At 50.7% G+C, this 16,389-nt stretch overlaps 1 protein-coding gene across 1 annotated transcript in view; it reads right to left on the reverse strand.

Annotated features, from left to right (window-relative positions):
• Positions 1–4,596: 4,596 nt before the first annotated feature.
• The window catches only part of LOC104498172 (choline kinase alpha-like), a 19,765-nt gene continuing 7,972 nt past the window's right edge, over positions 4,597–16,389 (reverse strand). The window contains exons 4-13 of the mRNA XM_010141523.1: positions 13,900–13,953; positions 9,998–10,111; positions 9,272–9,405; positions 8,888–8,992; positions 8,471–8,529; positions 6,863–6,950; positions 6,360–6,468; positions 5,789–5,895; positions 5,406–5,487; positions 4,597–4,673 (exon numbers count right to left, since the gene is read on the reverse strand). Of these exons, the coding sequence (XP_010139825.1) occupies positions 4,614–4,673; positions 5,406–5,487; positions 5,789–5,895; positions 6,360–6,468; positions 6,863–6,950; positions 8,471–8,529; positions 8,888–8,992; positions 9,272–9,405; positions 9,998–10,111; positions 13,900–13,953 (912 nt within the window). The 3' untranslated portion in view covers positions 4,597–4,613. The remainder of the gene's footprint in view (positions 4,674–5,405; positions 5,488–5,788; positions 5,896–6,359; positions 6,469–6,862; positions 6,951–8,470; positions 8,530–8,887; positions 8,993–9,271; positions 9,406–9,997; positions 10,112–13,899; positions 13,954–16,389) is intronic.

Genomic DNA, 16,389 nt, shown 5'->3' on the forward strand with positions numbered 1-16,389 from the left:
CCCCCCCCCCCTGCGGCTCCCGCCCCTGCCAGTCCCTTGCTCTCGCTGCACACGGGCTATTTCCTTTCAAACACTGAAGCCAAAATCGGTTGGTGAAAAGTTCATCTGGGACCCGAATGGGCTGGGAAGAGCACGGGGCTCTGGCGGGTACGTGTGTGTACACGGACACACTGAGCCGGCTCTGCCAACACACAGGTACCATCGACCGCAAGTGCCAGCAGCAGGAGGGGGACACTGGCACCGAGCAAAAGCGAAGTCTGCAGCCACAGCCGGGCACACGGGAGCGGAATGTAGAGCCACGCTGAGGTTACCGGGCCAAAAATGTCCTCTGTCCTTTCTCGCCTGTTTGCAGAGCTTGTGCAGTCCCTCCCCTGCACCTCACGGCAGAAGCCAAGTAACTTTCTCTTGGAAATAGGAGGCAGGGTGGAGCTGGCCCCTGCCTGCAGCCTGCCCAGCAAGCTGAGGCCACCGCGGTACCGGTACCGACGTGCGACCAGCGGACAGTTTTCTGCTCCCGGAGGCTGGGAGGAAAGGGTAAGCCAAGAAATCTGTACCTGAGGCGGGGCAGTGAAAATAACCCTTCCCCTTGTGAGCGACACCCGCGTCCTCCCCTGTCAGGGGGTTAGAAACCTTGCACAAGGGGCAGCCGGCCTCTGCGTGAACCACCCGCTCCCGTGGCTCGGCCCTTCAGTGGAAAACCACAGAATCCTCCCAGCAACCCAAGGGCAGCGGCAGCTGTAGGCAGAGCTTTCCCCTGGGGAAGGAGCGGAGCCGGGGAAGGCAACGCGCTGTTGCAACTGCCGGGAAAAAATGTGTAAACAAGCTGTTGACCCACTGAACCGCAGCTGCGGCCAGGGATCAACTGAGCCAGAGCAGCGAGCGCCACAAGATCCTGATCCCGCTCCCTCCGGCCGGGCTCTGGTGAGCACCGGTTTCAGCTACTAAAATAGCTCCTTTAAGCAGCATCATCCCCCGCTGCAGAGCTGGAAGCTCACCCAGCTCCGCAGGATCCTCTCGAGGCTCTGCTGACTCACTGGAGAAAGGCTCGGGACGCCCACGCCGCTACGTCTCCTGCCCAGGGCCTTGGCAGCTCCACACATGTGCCTGGAGCCCAACACATCAACACTCCATAGCTCTCAGAGGTCACCAGGCCCGTCCTCGCAGAGCGTCCCGCTTCGCCGGAGACTCCTTGGTGACGCAAGGCCAGCAGCTCTCCAGGAGGAAGCTCGCTGGGTGTGAGCGCGTGGGCAGGTTTACGCTGCTGTGCCCCTGGAGGAAGCTGTGACGCACAAGCACGCTGGAGCTAAGGTTAACCTAGCGCAAACCGCTCCGTGGGAACAGCGAGCACTTACCGCACCGACTCGGCCAGATCCTCGCCCAGACCTCTGGCACGTTGCACAGTTTGGCCATGGCTTAGGCTTGACAAGAGGCTTCACCTCAGAGCGGCAAGTCTCCCCCACACATGAAGATACAAAGGGAACATGACCAGGAGGTCTGAGACCCAGGGGAGGTATAAACTCCTCACATTTTAAACCTTTTAAGCGTTTCAGTGGGAGACTGTATTTCCGTTAGGGTCGCTGGGTTCTGGATCACCACCTCTAGCAGCAAGAGAAAGCGAGAAGCCCAGCTGGGGTGGCTGAAGGCAGCGAGGACGCTGCCGTCCCCATCCTCGGGGCTCTCCTGCTTAGCGGACCCGTGCTCGAGAGCCCCGCTCCAGCCCCGCAGGGTCGTTGGAGAGTGCTTGCCTTCGTCATCGGCTCTCACACGGCTCAAGGACGGGGAGGCCGTGAGCTGAGAGGCAGCTGGGCAACAGTGGAAGGGACGTGAGAGGCAGATGGGGACCCCCTGCCCTGGAAGGTCCACACTGCCCTCTTGCCATCTCGCTCCAGTGCTGAGCATCAGCCCGAAGTGGTCTGGAGGGACCAGGGCAGAGCAGGGCCCTGGGGATGCCCAGTGAGAACCACTGACTGGGACACCTCTACAGCGTCCCCTGACAGTGTCCCCGGTCTGGTGTGGTCTGTCCTCCCCACCCCTTCCTCCCTTGGATCTTCTTTACTGTCTTGGGAAGTCAGAGCACAACCTGCGACACAAACAGTGGTATCACAGGCGGCGTGTTGGAGCGCGCAGCCATCAAACTGCTGCCTGGGGATCCCTCACCATTCCCGATTTTGTTTTCTGTGGCTTAAATTGAAGAGTAGAGAGGACCAGAACCCTGCGATCCACCTGCTGCTCGGAAACGTCGCTCCCTGCCAGCCGTTCACCTCCCCAGTGCTTCAGAGCTGTACGAGTACCTGTGCTCATCGCTGTTGTACCACAGGCTGCAGCTATAAAAATAAACCTCACCAGAGATATAGAAAAGAATCAAAACAAGTTGGGAGAGGCCAGAAAGAAAACCAAGGGAAGATGTTACAGAAAATTTTCTTTTTCCTTGGGGTCGTTCACACTTTGGCAATGGAGTGGAAAGACCTGAAAGTGAATTTCGGCAACCTGAGGTCTGAGTTTTGAGTCTTCATCCCAAATGCAATTCAGTGTAAATGAATGGTTTGATTTATTTTATTCCTAACAAGAAACCGGTACTTTTCCACGACTCTACCGAGGGATTTGTGAAATCACCGTTTCTCTTTGCGGCCGTAGCCTTCTAATGAGACTGTCGTTCCAAGGTGAGTTCTTAAGCCCCTCAGAGCCAGGGCGCTGCACACAATCCTCTGTAATCTCTTCCTGAGGAAACAACTGTATTATTTAATGGCCTTTCTGCTGGGTGATTAGAGCAGCCTCCCCCGCCTTCCCATGCCGCGTCCTCTCCAGTCACATCCCCAACAGGCTCACCGGGCCGCAGTCTCTGCTGACACTCAGATGCAGCGAGAGGCGGCGAGATGAGAGAAGACCATGGGCTGGGTGGGGAGAGTCAGCGTGGAAGAAGGCGCTGTGGTGCCCTTCCCTTCGGTACACATCCGGATGAACAGGGCACAGCCGCTTCCCTGTGGGCTGTGGGAGGAAGTGCCGTGGCAGGGAGAAAAACCCGTGTGCTGAGGATACTCTGAGAGTTTCCCCGCTGGAGACGCCAGCGCAGAGCTCAGTGAGTGTTGGAGGTGGCAGCAGCGGGGCTGCTTCTCTGCCTGACCCGAGGGGAGTGTGGGGGTGGGGAGATCTGCCTCCAAGGCAGGACACAGGCAAGAGGCAACACCCCAACCTGCTCAGGCTGTTCCTTTTGGCTCTGCTCTCCTCCCAGCTTGGTGGGAACTGGGAGCGGATGGGAGGAAGACTGAAGAGTATCGACTAGGGCGTTCAAGTGCTTTATATTTATTATCAAGTATGAATACCTGAGCGTATGGAAAACGATGCTGTCTGGGGAATAAAGCGCCAGTTTTCACATGTTACGCCATACAGACATGAAACGCTGCCCCTTGTCTCAGCTGCTCAAACAGCACTTGCTCTACGCGTGAAAAAGGGTAGGCAGAGAAATTTATTATTTATAGTACAGTGTGTTAGAAAGCACAAACAAATAACATTCAAAATAAACGAGCTCCCTCCCCCCAAACCGACAGCGGCCTTCAGATGCTGTGTACACAGATTACACTCCAGTTTCAATGTACAAGTTGTTGTTCCCCACGAGACGCGCCAGGGACTGGGTTGCTGGATCACAATGAACACGGAAGGTGCTGGAAAGCGCCTCCCAAGCCACGTAAGCACTGGATGGGCAGAAGGGCCGTTTCCTGAAGCGTTCTCCGCAGTCTTTGGCTCTACCATTTCTTGCCGTACGCTGTGGCAACACCGGGGAGAGGTGGGCTCCCAGGACCAGTTCGTCCCTGCCAATCCAGTTCTCCAGGGAGTTGCTAGAGCAGCTCAAGGCACTCGCTCCTCCAGTGCTGCCAGCCCAGAAGCCCCTGTGCAGGACGCAGCACGTCGCGAGACCGGGCTGGACTAAAGCACGGTCTTGAGGGACATGGAATGAACAGTTCCTCCAGAACACCCAGCTCAGAGGTCACTCCTGCTCCACAGGCGCAGCTGCTGAAGAGGAACATTTGCGTGTGCGCAGGAGACACTGAAGCTCACCCCGCTCCGTGGGCCGAGTTGCTTTGCGGTCAAAGTGGTGTAAGGTATCAGCAGCTTTGAGGATAGTGTTCATGGGGCACGTCGGCCTAACCTCACAGTAAGATCTGAAGTCTACTTCACAGCTGGACAGTTGTCGCCTCTGCTCTGTCCTCTCTCCAGAGGCAGTGGACACAACCAATCACCTTTTACGACTGTTCCGCTTACAACATAAACCGGAGCGCCAACACCCCCCCAGAAAACGCTCTCACAGTAACACTGTTTGCTCTGACCCGTCTGGTATTGACAATCGTGAGCTTCTCCCGGGATATAAAATACCTTCTAGATCAAAAGGATTTAAAGATATTGCACTGTTGATTCTTACTTTTGCCTCCCAACCTCATTCCAAGTATTTACGGAACGGAAATAGGTCCTTTTTACACAGTCTGCAGTCCTGTACACCTGCGTTCCGGGGAACCGGAGCTGAGCGACACCTCCGGCAGAGATACAGTAGCCTAAGCACAGTGTCAGTCCTGTCCAGCCACCCTCCTCCTAACGTAACCGACGGGCCGCTCCTCCCACATTCACACCTTCAGCTTCCTCTTCTGATCAAAGTAGGCGTCGAACCTGGATAACGCGTATTCCTAGAGAAAGAAGGGACGGTCGGTGCTCAACACAGCGAACTGTTGAGATCTCTTCTGTGGGAGGGGGAGGCGTAACGAGGGTACTAACTGTGTTACCACCCTAATCCATCAGCTCACTGCATTAATTAGCTCTGTTTGGGAAGGATAATCTCTCCAGAGGTGTTCTGGCCTCTGAACATTTCCTCCAATCTTCACTCCTAACACTGTGAGCTGCTGCCAGCGTGTTGGAAAGACCAGGCACTCGGAAGGCAGGATTTCACCGAAAGGGTCGGCTTCCGCAGCCCCTCCTGCGGGACACCCCGGGGAGTGACAGTGACACTGCGTACAGAGCTCCAGGCAGGCACAGGAGTGACGCTGAGCCACTCGGCACGAGCTGCCTGGCCCTGGCACTGCTGCACCCTGGGCATCACCCCGCTGTTACAGGGGCGCTCCGAGGGCTCTGTTTCCCCCGGCACTGCAGGCTGGCTCCCCTCGCACACCGGCTCTCACTGCAGGGCTGCTACACAGAGCCCGACACGGGGCTGCAGCCTCTGCGTAACAACAGGAAGAATTTCTGAGGCTTTTACCATCTTGGATGTTCTTTACATTAAGGAAAGAGCATGAACTAGTAACAAACTGATTGTAAAATGTTTTACTCCGCTTAGAGAGTGGCTGCCATGAGAGGCCATTTCATTTACTTTCAGGTCAGAGTACGCAGTTTTAGTTACAAGAAACCTCAACTCAGTAACTTACCAGGTATCCAAACTCGATGGATGAGATCTTTGCTTGTATGATAGACCACAGACCCCAGAAGAAGTGTGATGCGAGGGCAAACCTGAAATCACAAACCCATGTTTACTGAAACACCAGCTACGTCACAGCATCCAATGTCATCGTCCTGGTCATTCCCCAGTTCGGGGATGTCTAAGCTCCTCTTCAAGTCGAGAGTAGAGCAGCCATTCCGTTGGCTCCCCCAAGGCGCAGCATTGTTCTCGCCGCTCATTAAGGGGTGCAATGGACAGATGCTTCTGTACCACCTGTAAATATCTCCTAACCCCTCCCAGCTGAAGCCCCTCGGCCCAGTGAGGCATACGAGTGCAGGACCTTCCCAGGTAGAGCTGTGAAAGACAAGTTACCTGTTCACTTCTGTCAGCACTTCCTCTTCTAGTCTGGACTTCTCCTCATTGCTCAGACGCTCAAAGCCGTCCTGGAATGCAGCCAGGTAACTGGAGATAAAGTGAAGCTGGAAGAAAGGTAAACAGCATTACGACTCTGTCTCCAGACATCTGCGCCTCTTCCAGAACCAGGCAATCTGGTCTCACTTCTTTCTTCCAAACACTGACAGTGCTGGAGTGAGCTTTGAGACAAATGGTGGTTCGACTCATTGCTTGGTTTCAGAAAAGCCACAATATTAGGACAACAGGTGACATTTTTCTCCTGCCAACTCATTTCCCAGCTGCAGCCCACAGTGTCTGGACCGGCTGTGGTGGCCAGCTGCCCGGCAGAGCAGATGTCCTGCTCTGAATAGCTGTTCCAAAGTTTCTGTGACTTCTAGGGCAAAGGGAGTCAGGATTAGAGGAAGAGTGACATGTAAGGAAGTCATGGAGGACAGGTCTTGGGACAGAGTTAAGTCCAAAACAGAGCTGGAGACAAGCATTGAGATTTGAAGACCACAAACATCAGGACTCTATTAATGCTTGTGCCTACCTGTTGCTTCTTTGAGGGGTACTTGAGAGCGCTGGCTTTGAAGAACGGGTACTTCTCATACGTGTAATCATACATCCATTCACAGAAGTGGTTGCCAATGTCAAACCCTCTGCAAGAGAGGTAAAGCCTGAGTACCTCAGCATTTGCATACTGGCCGTCCTGCTTTTGCTCAAGCAAACCTCGAATTGCAATGAACAGCCCAAGACTCCTCAGACCCTACAGCAGCTGTGCCAAAGCAGGTAGAGACCTGATGACCAGAATGCAGCTTTTTTGCAGGTTACTCAGAGCAGTTAGTAAAGACGCGCAGTTCAGAACAACAGCTACCAGCCACGTGAAAACACGTGACTCTGGTACCATGTTTTATCTCCATGGAGACAGTTAAAATCCGTGAGCAGAACACCACGCACCAGGACAGGCAGATCGCTAGCATCACGGTACGCACTCTCCCTGCAGCACGTAGAAAGGAACATACCTTCCTGCCGAACCGAAATAAAGGGACTCACCGGTAATTATAGCTGCTGTATTCAAAGTCGATGAGCATCAGCTTTTGGTTTTCTGAATTCTCCCTGCCTTCCAGAAGCAAGACGTTACCTGAGAATGTTAAGACAACACCACATATTCAGCGCAGTCCCTGGAAAGTTACAGAAAAGCCATACTGTATGCTAAAACTGTTCAGACAATCCCAGTCACCCCTGGCATCTGCCTGGGAGGAGATAGGAAAAGCCAGGCTGCACCGGCAGGTTGAGGTGCAGACTATAAACCTCACGAAGCTGAAAAGTGAGGGAGTTTCTTCTGTACAGGCAGAGGTGGGTTTGTTCTCCCACAGGTTCTGCTCCTCTAGTGTTCAGCTCGTGGCTAACTCGGGTGACACCATCAGCATTAGCAGCCCTCGCTGAACCGTCCCCTCCCACAGCCCGAGATCGGAACCATGCAGCACCTTGTACCTGCCCAGCACTACCCCTGACCACACCGCGCCTGGGACAGGAATCGCTCGGCAGCAGCCCGAAAGCTGCAGACTGGTCACTTTGCTGTTCTGATGTGGCACAACCAGCACCCCCAGAAAGGAAAGGCTGAGCTTTTCCAACAGGGAGATGCTCTGTCTGTCTTTCAATCACTCGGTCGCTATTGCTCCTCTGAAAGACATCAAGTCGGCCTCTGGCAAGTGCCAACCAGCCAATCAGTTCAGAGTAACTGCTGTTCCTGCAGTAGTCTGTCCCCTCTCCGCAGGTACATATGGTCTCTACGTACCACAGAACAAGGACAGTATTTCACTCCCACCTTGGAAACTGTGGTTCCAAAGCCTGCCCCAGCCCTGTGCTGACTCCTCCAGTACTGCACCTTGCCACACCAGTGAAGAACTCCACCACTGAGTGAGCAGAGTGGTGGCTTGTTCCCTTCGTGCTGCCTGTCCTTCTGGACGTGCCCGTCCTCCAGGGCAATCCTCTTCTCCAGGCTGCTTCCTCAGCCTCAGCTAACGAGAACAGAGCAGCCCTGCATATGGGCCCAGGAGAGCATCCTTCTAGCTCAGCCACTGCACAGGTGACAGGGAGCTCAAACACAGCACAGCCCGCACCTTCAGCCCTGCCTCCTTTTCATCTCCTTAGAGAACTAACGCAAAAATTGTTATTCCCCTCCATAACTCCCGGAGAGCACACTGAAGCACCCCAGAACAGTAGCTAAGGTTTTCCTTATGTTTCTTACCAGTTCAAGCCAGGAACCGCTGAGTCAGTCTCTATTTTCACCACTCACTGAACTACTTCAGTATCTCCCTTTTAAAAGGGCTAAGTACATCCTACCCTGATCCCGCGTGTGCAGACAGCTCCGAAAGGTGCTGTCTCCACAGGAACACCCAAGGCTCCTGCCATCAGCTGAGCAGAGCACGTGTGCACGCTGGGCTCAGCCCAGCTCTGACACTGGACGGTCTCCTTGTCAGCCAGAAGGGCTGCTGAAGCCAACACGCTCTGCTCTGACTGCTGCAGGCCGGGAGCACCCCGGCTGTGGTCCCAGGTCAGCCCCTTGATAACGCGACCACCTCTCAGAAAGCAAACAAGTGACCAGGAGAGGCCTCACACCGCATCACCCAACAGGGTCACACACCACCAGCAGCTTACCTTCCTGACAGTCATTGTGGCAAAACACGACCGGTGACGGAGTCGCCTCAAGCATAGCCCTAGAAGACAGCAACGCAGGATCTCGTAAGGAAGAGATCACCAAGTTCAGCCCCACCAAGTACAGAATGGATGGGGCAAGGATTTGAAGTGCTATTCACTCCCAGCAAGACTGTTTTCACAGTTGGGAACCCAAGATGAGGACAACCAAGTCAGACTCTGCTGATCAGCAAGTCAGATCAGCCACGGATGGTATCGATTTGCTGTCATGAGAGACTCCAGCCAGTTACAGAACCGAAAACAATCCCCAGCTTGTAAAATAAAGTGAATGTCGGGTCTTATCCTGCATCATGTGTTTGAGCAAGTACAGGAGTTCATCCCGAAGCCGGATGAAGATGGTGGTGGAGAGAATAAGCCTACCTTAGATTTTTCATTTCCTGGGGCAGATTGTAACTGAGGAGTTTGCTCAGTTTCCTAGTTCTGCATTCTCTGGTGAACTTAATCCTCAGCACCTGGTTCAGGTATCTGTTAAAAACAGAGACAACAGTACAGCTTTTGTGACAACAGGTGTAGTAGCCTCCCCGTACCAAGATTCCATTTAAACTGAAACCAAGAGAGTTTACAGGAGGAGTTGCTGAAGAGAATGTTTCTATTCTTCAGGGTAACTGAAGTTCCTCAAGTAACTGCAAAACAGCTTCTGGGTACAGCGAGAGCTGGCACTCTCAGGCATTCAGGAAGAACAACCTGCTTATCAGAATTACAAGGGCACCTTTTTTCCCCTCTTTCGAGTATTGCGTAACTTACTTCTCCATTGTTCCAAAAAGCCACTTCGGTTCTTTATTGAAAGGCATTTTCATGCCATGAAATCTCGCCATCTTCTCAGCTATTTCAGCAGAGATGTCGGGTAAGCTCAGCTCCTCGGTACTCAGTTTCCTGCTCTGTAATAAACCACAGTTAATGACAGTGCGATTCGTTAGACACTGGCGTTAGTCCCTCTACAGCGGCATGTCCCATCCTAGCACAGAACTCAGAACAATACGCTTTTTTCACGCCAAAAGAACTGGCGGAATTGCTGTCTTTGGGAAAGCCGAGCTTGCCAGCCTGGCTGACCTAGGACTGAATTCTCCTCCCGATTGAGGCCTGGGGAGTATCACATCTCGCACTAGGAATATCTTCAGAGCAGACTGGCTGGAAATACTTGAGGACATCAAAAGCATCTGCTCCTGTTGCTTTTAAAGCAAGTGTTACTCCAGAGCTTCCAACGCTATGTTTGGTATCTAACAGGCCTTTTATCTTCACTTATTAGTCCTCCACAGCAGAAGAGTTTTGAGCTCTCTCTCCCTGGCAAGAGCTATAACTGGGCTCTCCAACACCCTCGTAACTGTATCGCGTTACAGCCAGCCATTACTACAGGCTGCCAAGTATTCCATTCCCACATCCCTCCTCCTCTGGGCAGGCTGGGGTCCTTCTTGTCAGGATCAATTAAACCAGCTCCCGGCAGCCCGCTAACCGCCCACACACCAGACTTACGGGAATGAACTCCTCCAGCCGCCCCTGAGGAAAGATTCCATACAGCTTCGGGCCAAGCGCTCTCTCTGCGAGAATGGCAAACATAACACTTTCCAGAACCATGGCTTCTGCCCCCTGAAAACAAACAAACCCACATTAAAGCATTAGCTGGTGCTTGCACAGAAATGAACTTCACGTGCACAACAGCTAAACTGCTACAGAGCGAGAAATGTCAGGGTTAGCTTTAAGACGACGACTCAGCATTTCACTAGCATTAGCTGGTGCTTGCACAGAAATGAACTTCACGTGCACAACAGCTAAACTGCTACAGAGCGAGAAATGTCAGGGTTAGCTTTAAGACGACGACTCAGCATTTCACTAACTGCAGTTTCTTGACTAGTAGCAACTGGTAGTTGAGTGGGAGCAATGTAAATAGTTTGCTTTCAAGCTGAAAGGTGGGGAGGAAAATCTGCGATACTTCCCAGTGACTGCTGGTGGGCCAGGTCAAAGGAAAAACCAACCCACTCCTCTCCTCCCCAACCTGTGGGAACCCTGCACATCCATTTCCTGAAGGAGTTTATCCCACCAAAGCACAGCACAGGAACTATAAATATTATTCTTGGCTATTCTGACACCCTTTGGAATGCTGCCTCACAAAGGGACATTTTAACTACGCTAGTGAATGAAGCGAAGACTGAGTGAACCAACAGTTTGTCTAGAAGAGTGACTTCGGATCCATATCCGTTGAGCACATTGTAGGTCGTCCCTCTTCTTTCTTGAAAGAATAATTTAAACTCCTGCTAGGGAGCACATCCATGTGCTCTGTGCGACTAAACATTCTTCCTTTTCTACCTCCAAACACACCTCAAGTTTCAGTAACTTTTCTCCAAGGTTTTCCTTATGTCAATAAACTCAGCCAGTAACAATCACAAGCAGGCAGCTTTTTAATAGGAACCTTTAAAAAAATTAACAGAAACAAGAGGTTTGTCCCAAAAGCGCAGTGAAAGTCACTGAAGTACAGCTCTGATGGGTAAGATTAGCTGTAAGTAAACACAGAAGCCACAGTATAAGTCAGAACTCAGTGATGTGAACCAGAGCCCAGCTGCACCCGAAGCCTCTGCCTGCTTTTGAGCAACTCATCTCCAGAGTCTGATCCATGGCACTCAGAAGTGCAAGAGTTAAGGGCACAAAGGCAGAAAGCTCTCCGGTATTTCAGACCGCAGAGCCCTTCGCTCCTGCGGCCACTGCAGTCTCAGGCAGTAAATAGCTCTGTACAAGCCCTGCTCTTGTGCATGCCCCAGGCAGTTCTGTGGAGAACTAACTAATGCTCCCACTAAATGTCATTTTTACCACTCCTCAAGCCCTCCCCACCACAGCATTAGCCAACGCTGAGCTTGTCTGTCCTGCGATGACAGTGGGGTGCTCCCGCAGTCTGGAGACAGCAACCCTGTGGCTGTTCCCATTAAAACGCCAGCCCCTTCCTTTCACCTCTTACTGAAAAACCAGCCCCTGATACTTGGGTAACAGCAAGTGTCCAAGACATTCTTCACCAAGATGTCCCTTAATGCCTCAGAAATGTCAACCAGAAACAGGGACATTTCTAGTTCCTCTGCAGTGTCTGCCTAGAGCCCACAACCTTTAGAACTTAGAATCTTCAGATAACCCTCAGCTGCAGGATTGTGAACTTGTGTTAACAAGGATGGCTCTTTGTCTCCATGAAAGATGTGCTTCTGGATTAAGAAGTCCAGGCAAACATTATCTAAGAGCAGCAGAACAAAATAAGAAGTTGGAATGCTTCAGTGCCTGACTCTTGAAAGACAATAGTTTAGAGCACCAAAAGAGCTTCGTCTGCCATCACAGAATGGTCACTGGAGAACCAGTCCAGTGGCAGCTCTGGAATAACACCATCCTCGCTGCTCAGGCACAACAGCTCCTCCTTCCTAATGCCCAGTGGACTTTTTCCCAAGTCTCCACTCCACACGCTACTCTCAGGTGTGGAAATAACTTCCCAAGGACATTAGACATTTCTGTAGGATACTTTCTACAGACACAGAACAGGCCCAGGTATCCAGCTCTTCAGTTAAATGTCCACCTGAAGACTTTTTTAAAGGGTCACGCAATGTGACTAAGTAAATTACGTCTCTCAAACACTTTGCTATATACTCACAGGGCCAAAACAACCACCTCTTGTTTTAGGCTCTCAAGGTCTCAGCTTCAAGCAGCTGTAACCATGAGCACTTGCATTTAGAACAAGCCCCCGAAGAAGATTCGGCCACTCACACCTTTAGATAAGTACTTAGAGCTGAATGCTGCACATCAAACCTATGGATTATAAACACTCTTGACAAGACTTTTCCAGGACGCAACTCCCATCCAGGCAAGTGGAGATCAAAAGCCTTTCCATACTTCAGCTTTATCTTTTCTTCAACAAAAAGTGCATGCTAAAATACAGGAAATTGTGATATCTCGAGGAAAATTACTCCTAACTAGAGCCAAACCAAGGTAAAATGAGGCTAACCCCTGTTTAAAGCCATTTCGAGCTGAGAGGCGACCAGACCATCAGATTCCAGGCAGCTCAGAACAGCTACAACGCTTTTGTCAGTGATCCAGAACATCTTGGGTGCACCCAGAGGTTTTTCTCCTCTCCAAAGGATTACATTAACTCCTCTGATCAAACCTACCTACAACAGACTCAGGAAAACTAAACTCCATCCTGAGAGAAATTCCTGAGCACGCCGATCCAACAGTGCAGGTCCAGCACTGTGAGATCAACAGCAGAACACAATAACCTACCAGCACAGAGTCACTAGTTTCAGGCAACAAACGAAGACAGTTCTGCAGTTCAAAGCTTTGCTCAAAGCAAAGCTTCTTTGAGCTGCTGGCAGCAGGGTGGGGCTTGTTTGGATTTTTGTTCTCTATCTTTTTTTACTGGACTGAGGCGGAGGAGAAATCAAGCCACCTCCATGTTTTATCTCTGAGGAAAACTGAGGAATCAAACCAGCTCATTCTTCACGTCAGTCTTGGTTCAGCTGATTGAAGCTGTTCCAGTAAACACAACTGGAAGTCCAACAGGACTTCAAAAGGAGCCATTTGACAACAACACTGAACCCAGTTTCTGCTACACTCACTAGAAAAACCCAAACGCTTGAACTGTTTCAGATGGCATTCCCAGAAGGCAGAAGATACAAAGGGAGAAAAGCAGCACTTCTCGAACAGGCAAAGCACACTTCTCCCCATCGCTGCCAGCCCCGACAGAGCTGAGAAACGACAGCACACAACCAGCAAAGCATCCGGCCACCGTGCTGCAGTGTTGACCCCTGCCAAAAAACCACTGCCAGGGCAGAAATCTAAACCACCAAACCCTGTTCAGATGACTTCAGGGGAAGAAAAAAAAAAAAAAAAAATCACACTCAGCTAAGCACTATGCTGCCTGAGCAGAAGTGCTTCCAGAGGTGAGAACTTTAAAGTTTGCAGAGCCCAGATGACCCAAGCACGGTGCTAAGAGCAAACACGTCATGGTCAAACCAAAGTCCTCTCCTTCATAACCTTTCCTCTGAAGAATTCCTCGGTGCACTGTAAGATAGGGGTCAGGTAAAGCAGAGCACTGACCTTCCTCTGCTAAAGAAGGAAGAGCTTAGTGTTAGAAGCAGAGGTTCCGATGGCAGAAGTGGTAAGAAACCACTGAGGGTAGAATTGGGGGGGGGCTGTTTCTGGCTACTGTGGAATGCTGACATCTCTCCAAACTATGGACACATTACAATGGCAATTCCACGAGCAAACAGATTTTTCTCCATCGGTGTTTGCGGTTTCCAGGAAGACAGCCCAGCCCCAGGTGGAGTCAGTGCTGGTTTAGAACATGCGGGATCACCACATTTCTCTATCAGCTACAAAACCCTGTGGAATAAGCAAATTTAATTACTCACTTGCAAGTCATTTTCCTTCTGAGACTGTACAGACTCTCCTTTATTACAGGACCTCTATGAACGAGAAAAAGCAAACACAGTGAGAAGGTGAAATTTTACACAGTTACCTGCAACCACCAGCACAAAGGGAGCAGCAGTGCCAGCTACAGTTAACTACCTGTCCCGGCACTGCCTCGAGCAGTGACAGCTACAGCACTAGTGTGCAGCTCACCTCGGCCCACTGCACCACGCCAGCAGCGCCACCCTCTTTCCAAAGGATGTGCCACTGAGACCAAGCCGCTCCTGGTACCCTCCTGGGGCTGATGCTCAGGGATGTTTTCATTATTTCCCGGTACTTCAAAAGGTTTCAATGTATCATAAGCTTAGAGGAACATTTTTAACCAGAGACAATTAAGTCCCTCTGTGTGACATCTGGGATGACACCCCTCTTGCAGCTAAAGCACTCAACGAGGCGCATTTCAGAGGTTATATAAAAGCCTGAAAAGGACTATTAGAAGAGGTGTGGTATGAAGTTTGCAAAGCTCTTGCCTTTTCCCCATTTATTTTCCAAATTTCTTGTGACTATAATTTCCTCCTTTACCGTCTGCTGACCAGGTTGGATGTACAATGTACCACCGGCCATGTAAACAAATCCCAGACGTTTCTCCAAACGAGCCGCCCGGGTACACTACAGATGTCTCCCTAAGAGCTGCGGTGTACGAGCAAAACTTTAATGCATGTCATGCGTAACGCATGGTGCTCGGGTCGATCAGATCACACCCTCTGCAACTGCACCCTCAGTGGCACATGCTTTTAATAGAGCTGCACATTTCAAATTCAAGAGGTAATAAAAACCTTTAAAGGGCTTGAAGGTAAGGAGAAGGGAGAGCAAATATTTTCTCAGAATTAGCGACAGTTTGTGGCTGCTCTTTAGGCTGCAATTCCACCGCTGACTGTTTAAACCAGCCTAGCTCTAGAGGCCCATAAAGGCAGCTGCTTCTCCACCTTCTGAAGGGCAGCCCTCGATTCATAGCACTGTGTGCGTACCTTGCTGTTCCAAAGCTCTACCGTCTCCAGAACAAAGGTGGAAATAGGAACTTAATGGAATACAGTTAAGCCACACCAGCTGCCTTCAGAACAGCATAAGCAGCTAATGATTTACAGGAGCTCTGCAGGTACGGCATTTCAGAAGCTACAGAAGAAGTACAGGTAATGTGAATCGATGGTCTTTCAGCAAGCGCTTCCCATTCCACTAGGATAATAAGTTTACAACAAGGCAATATGAAAACTACTACAAGTTTATATTTCTTTCAAGGAAATTAATAAAGTCAAAACATATTCGCTAAAGCTAAATGCGTAACTACTCAGTGGTATTAAAGTCATTTACAGAGGGCTTCTCTGAACAAACATGTCCTACATCAACCCCACTCTTGCATCTTACAGATTGTTCTGGAACAGTCAGAAGGTTACTCACCATCCAGGAGGCTTTCCTGATTAATGGTGCTCTCAGAACGGTTCAGTTCATCAGAAGATAAGCAGATTAGGCTTTTCCCTAGACCCTGAGCTGGCATCTGCTTTCCAGAAGGCATAGCCAGTTCTGAGAGTCCACCTCGACTCAGCGTGGAAGATGGCCTAATGGCACCTGCTGTGCCGCTGGAAAGAGACCCTCAGGGACGAGTACTGCAGAGTCATCAGAAAAGGAGACTTCTGCGGCAGCCCTTCCTCTTTTCTGCTCCCTCAGCATGGAGCACTAGTGCCCAGCAGAGAATGAACACAAAGTCCCTTGTAATTAACTCACAAATGTGAATTGTAGCTTGGAGAGGATCAGTCTCAGCAGTGGCCACGTACTCAGCCTGGCAGTAGGAAAGTCCCCAGCCCATGTGGTCAGGGACACCGAAGTAATCAGGAGGCAGTGTTGTGTCACAGGAGTTTAAGAGTTCGGCGGATGTTGAAGCATTGGGATTTGACTGTTCTGACTGCACAATCACCTATTCGAACAGCGGTTCAAAGTCAAACATCTCCTACCATGAGGAGTGTGAGAGTATGAGTCTGATCTACACATTTACTCATGTGCTCCTGGCTAAAGCAGTTAAAAGTTCAGTCCTCCCACAACATGACACCTCACTCCAACTTCTGTCCAATTCCAGGACCTATTTACTGCAGCAGCAATGAGGAGATTTTAACTACCCTCATAAGAGAATGACTGAATAACTGCTAGAGGTTTTTAATTACCTACACAGAAATATTAAATGGACATTTCATCTTCTTTCAGATATCTTTAAATATTTGTTCAGTGCTGCTTCTATTTACTGTGGGAAGGTTTGTTTTCAAAGCAGATATAAGAAAGCTCACGACAGCTTTAGCAGGGGAGGACAGCTGCGTGCACAGAGACAGAAGCTGTTACCGACTGCTTTTGTGATCGTGTAACTTGACTTTAAGGCAGGGAACTTCAGGCACAAGACAAAAGTCCTGGAATGTGGGACACTGCCACTATCTGGTCTGTGATCGGAA

Source organism: Buceros rhinoceros, unplaced genomic scaffold (genome assembly GCF_000710305.1).
Source record: "Buceros rhinoceros silvestris isolate BGI_N320 unplaced genomic scaffold, ASM71030v1 scaffold16528, whole genome shotgun sequence".
Taxonomy (NCBI): Eukaryota; Metazoa; Chordata; class Aves; order Bucerotiformes; family Bucerotidae; genus Buceros; species Buceros rhinoceros.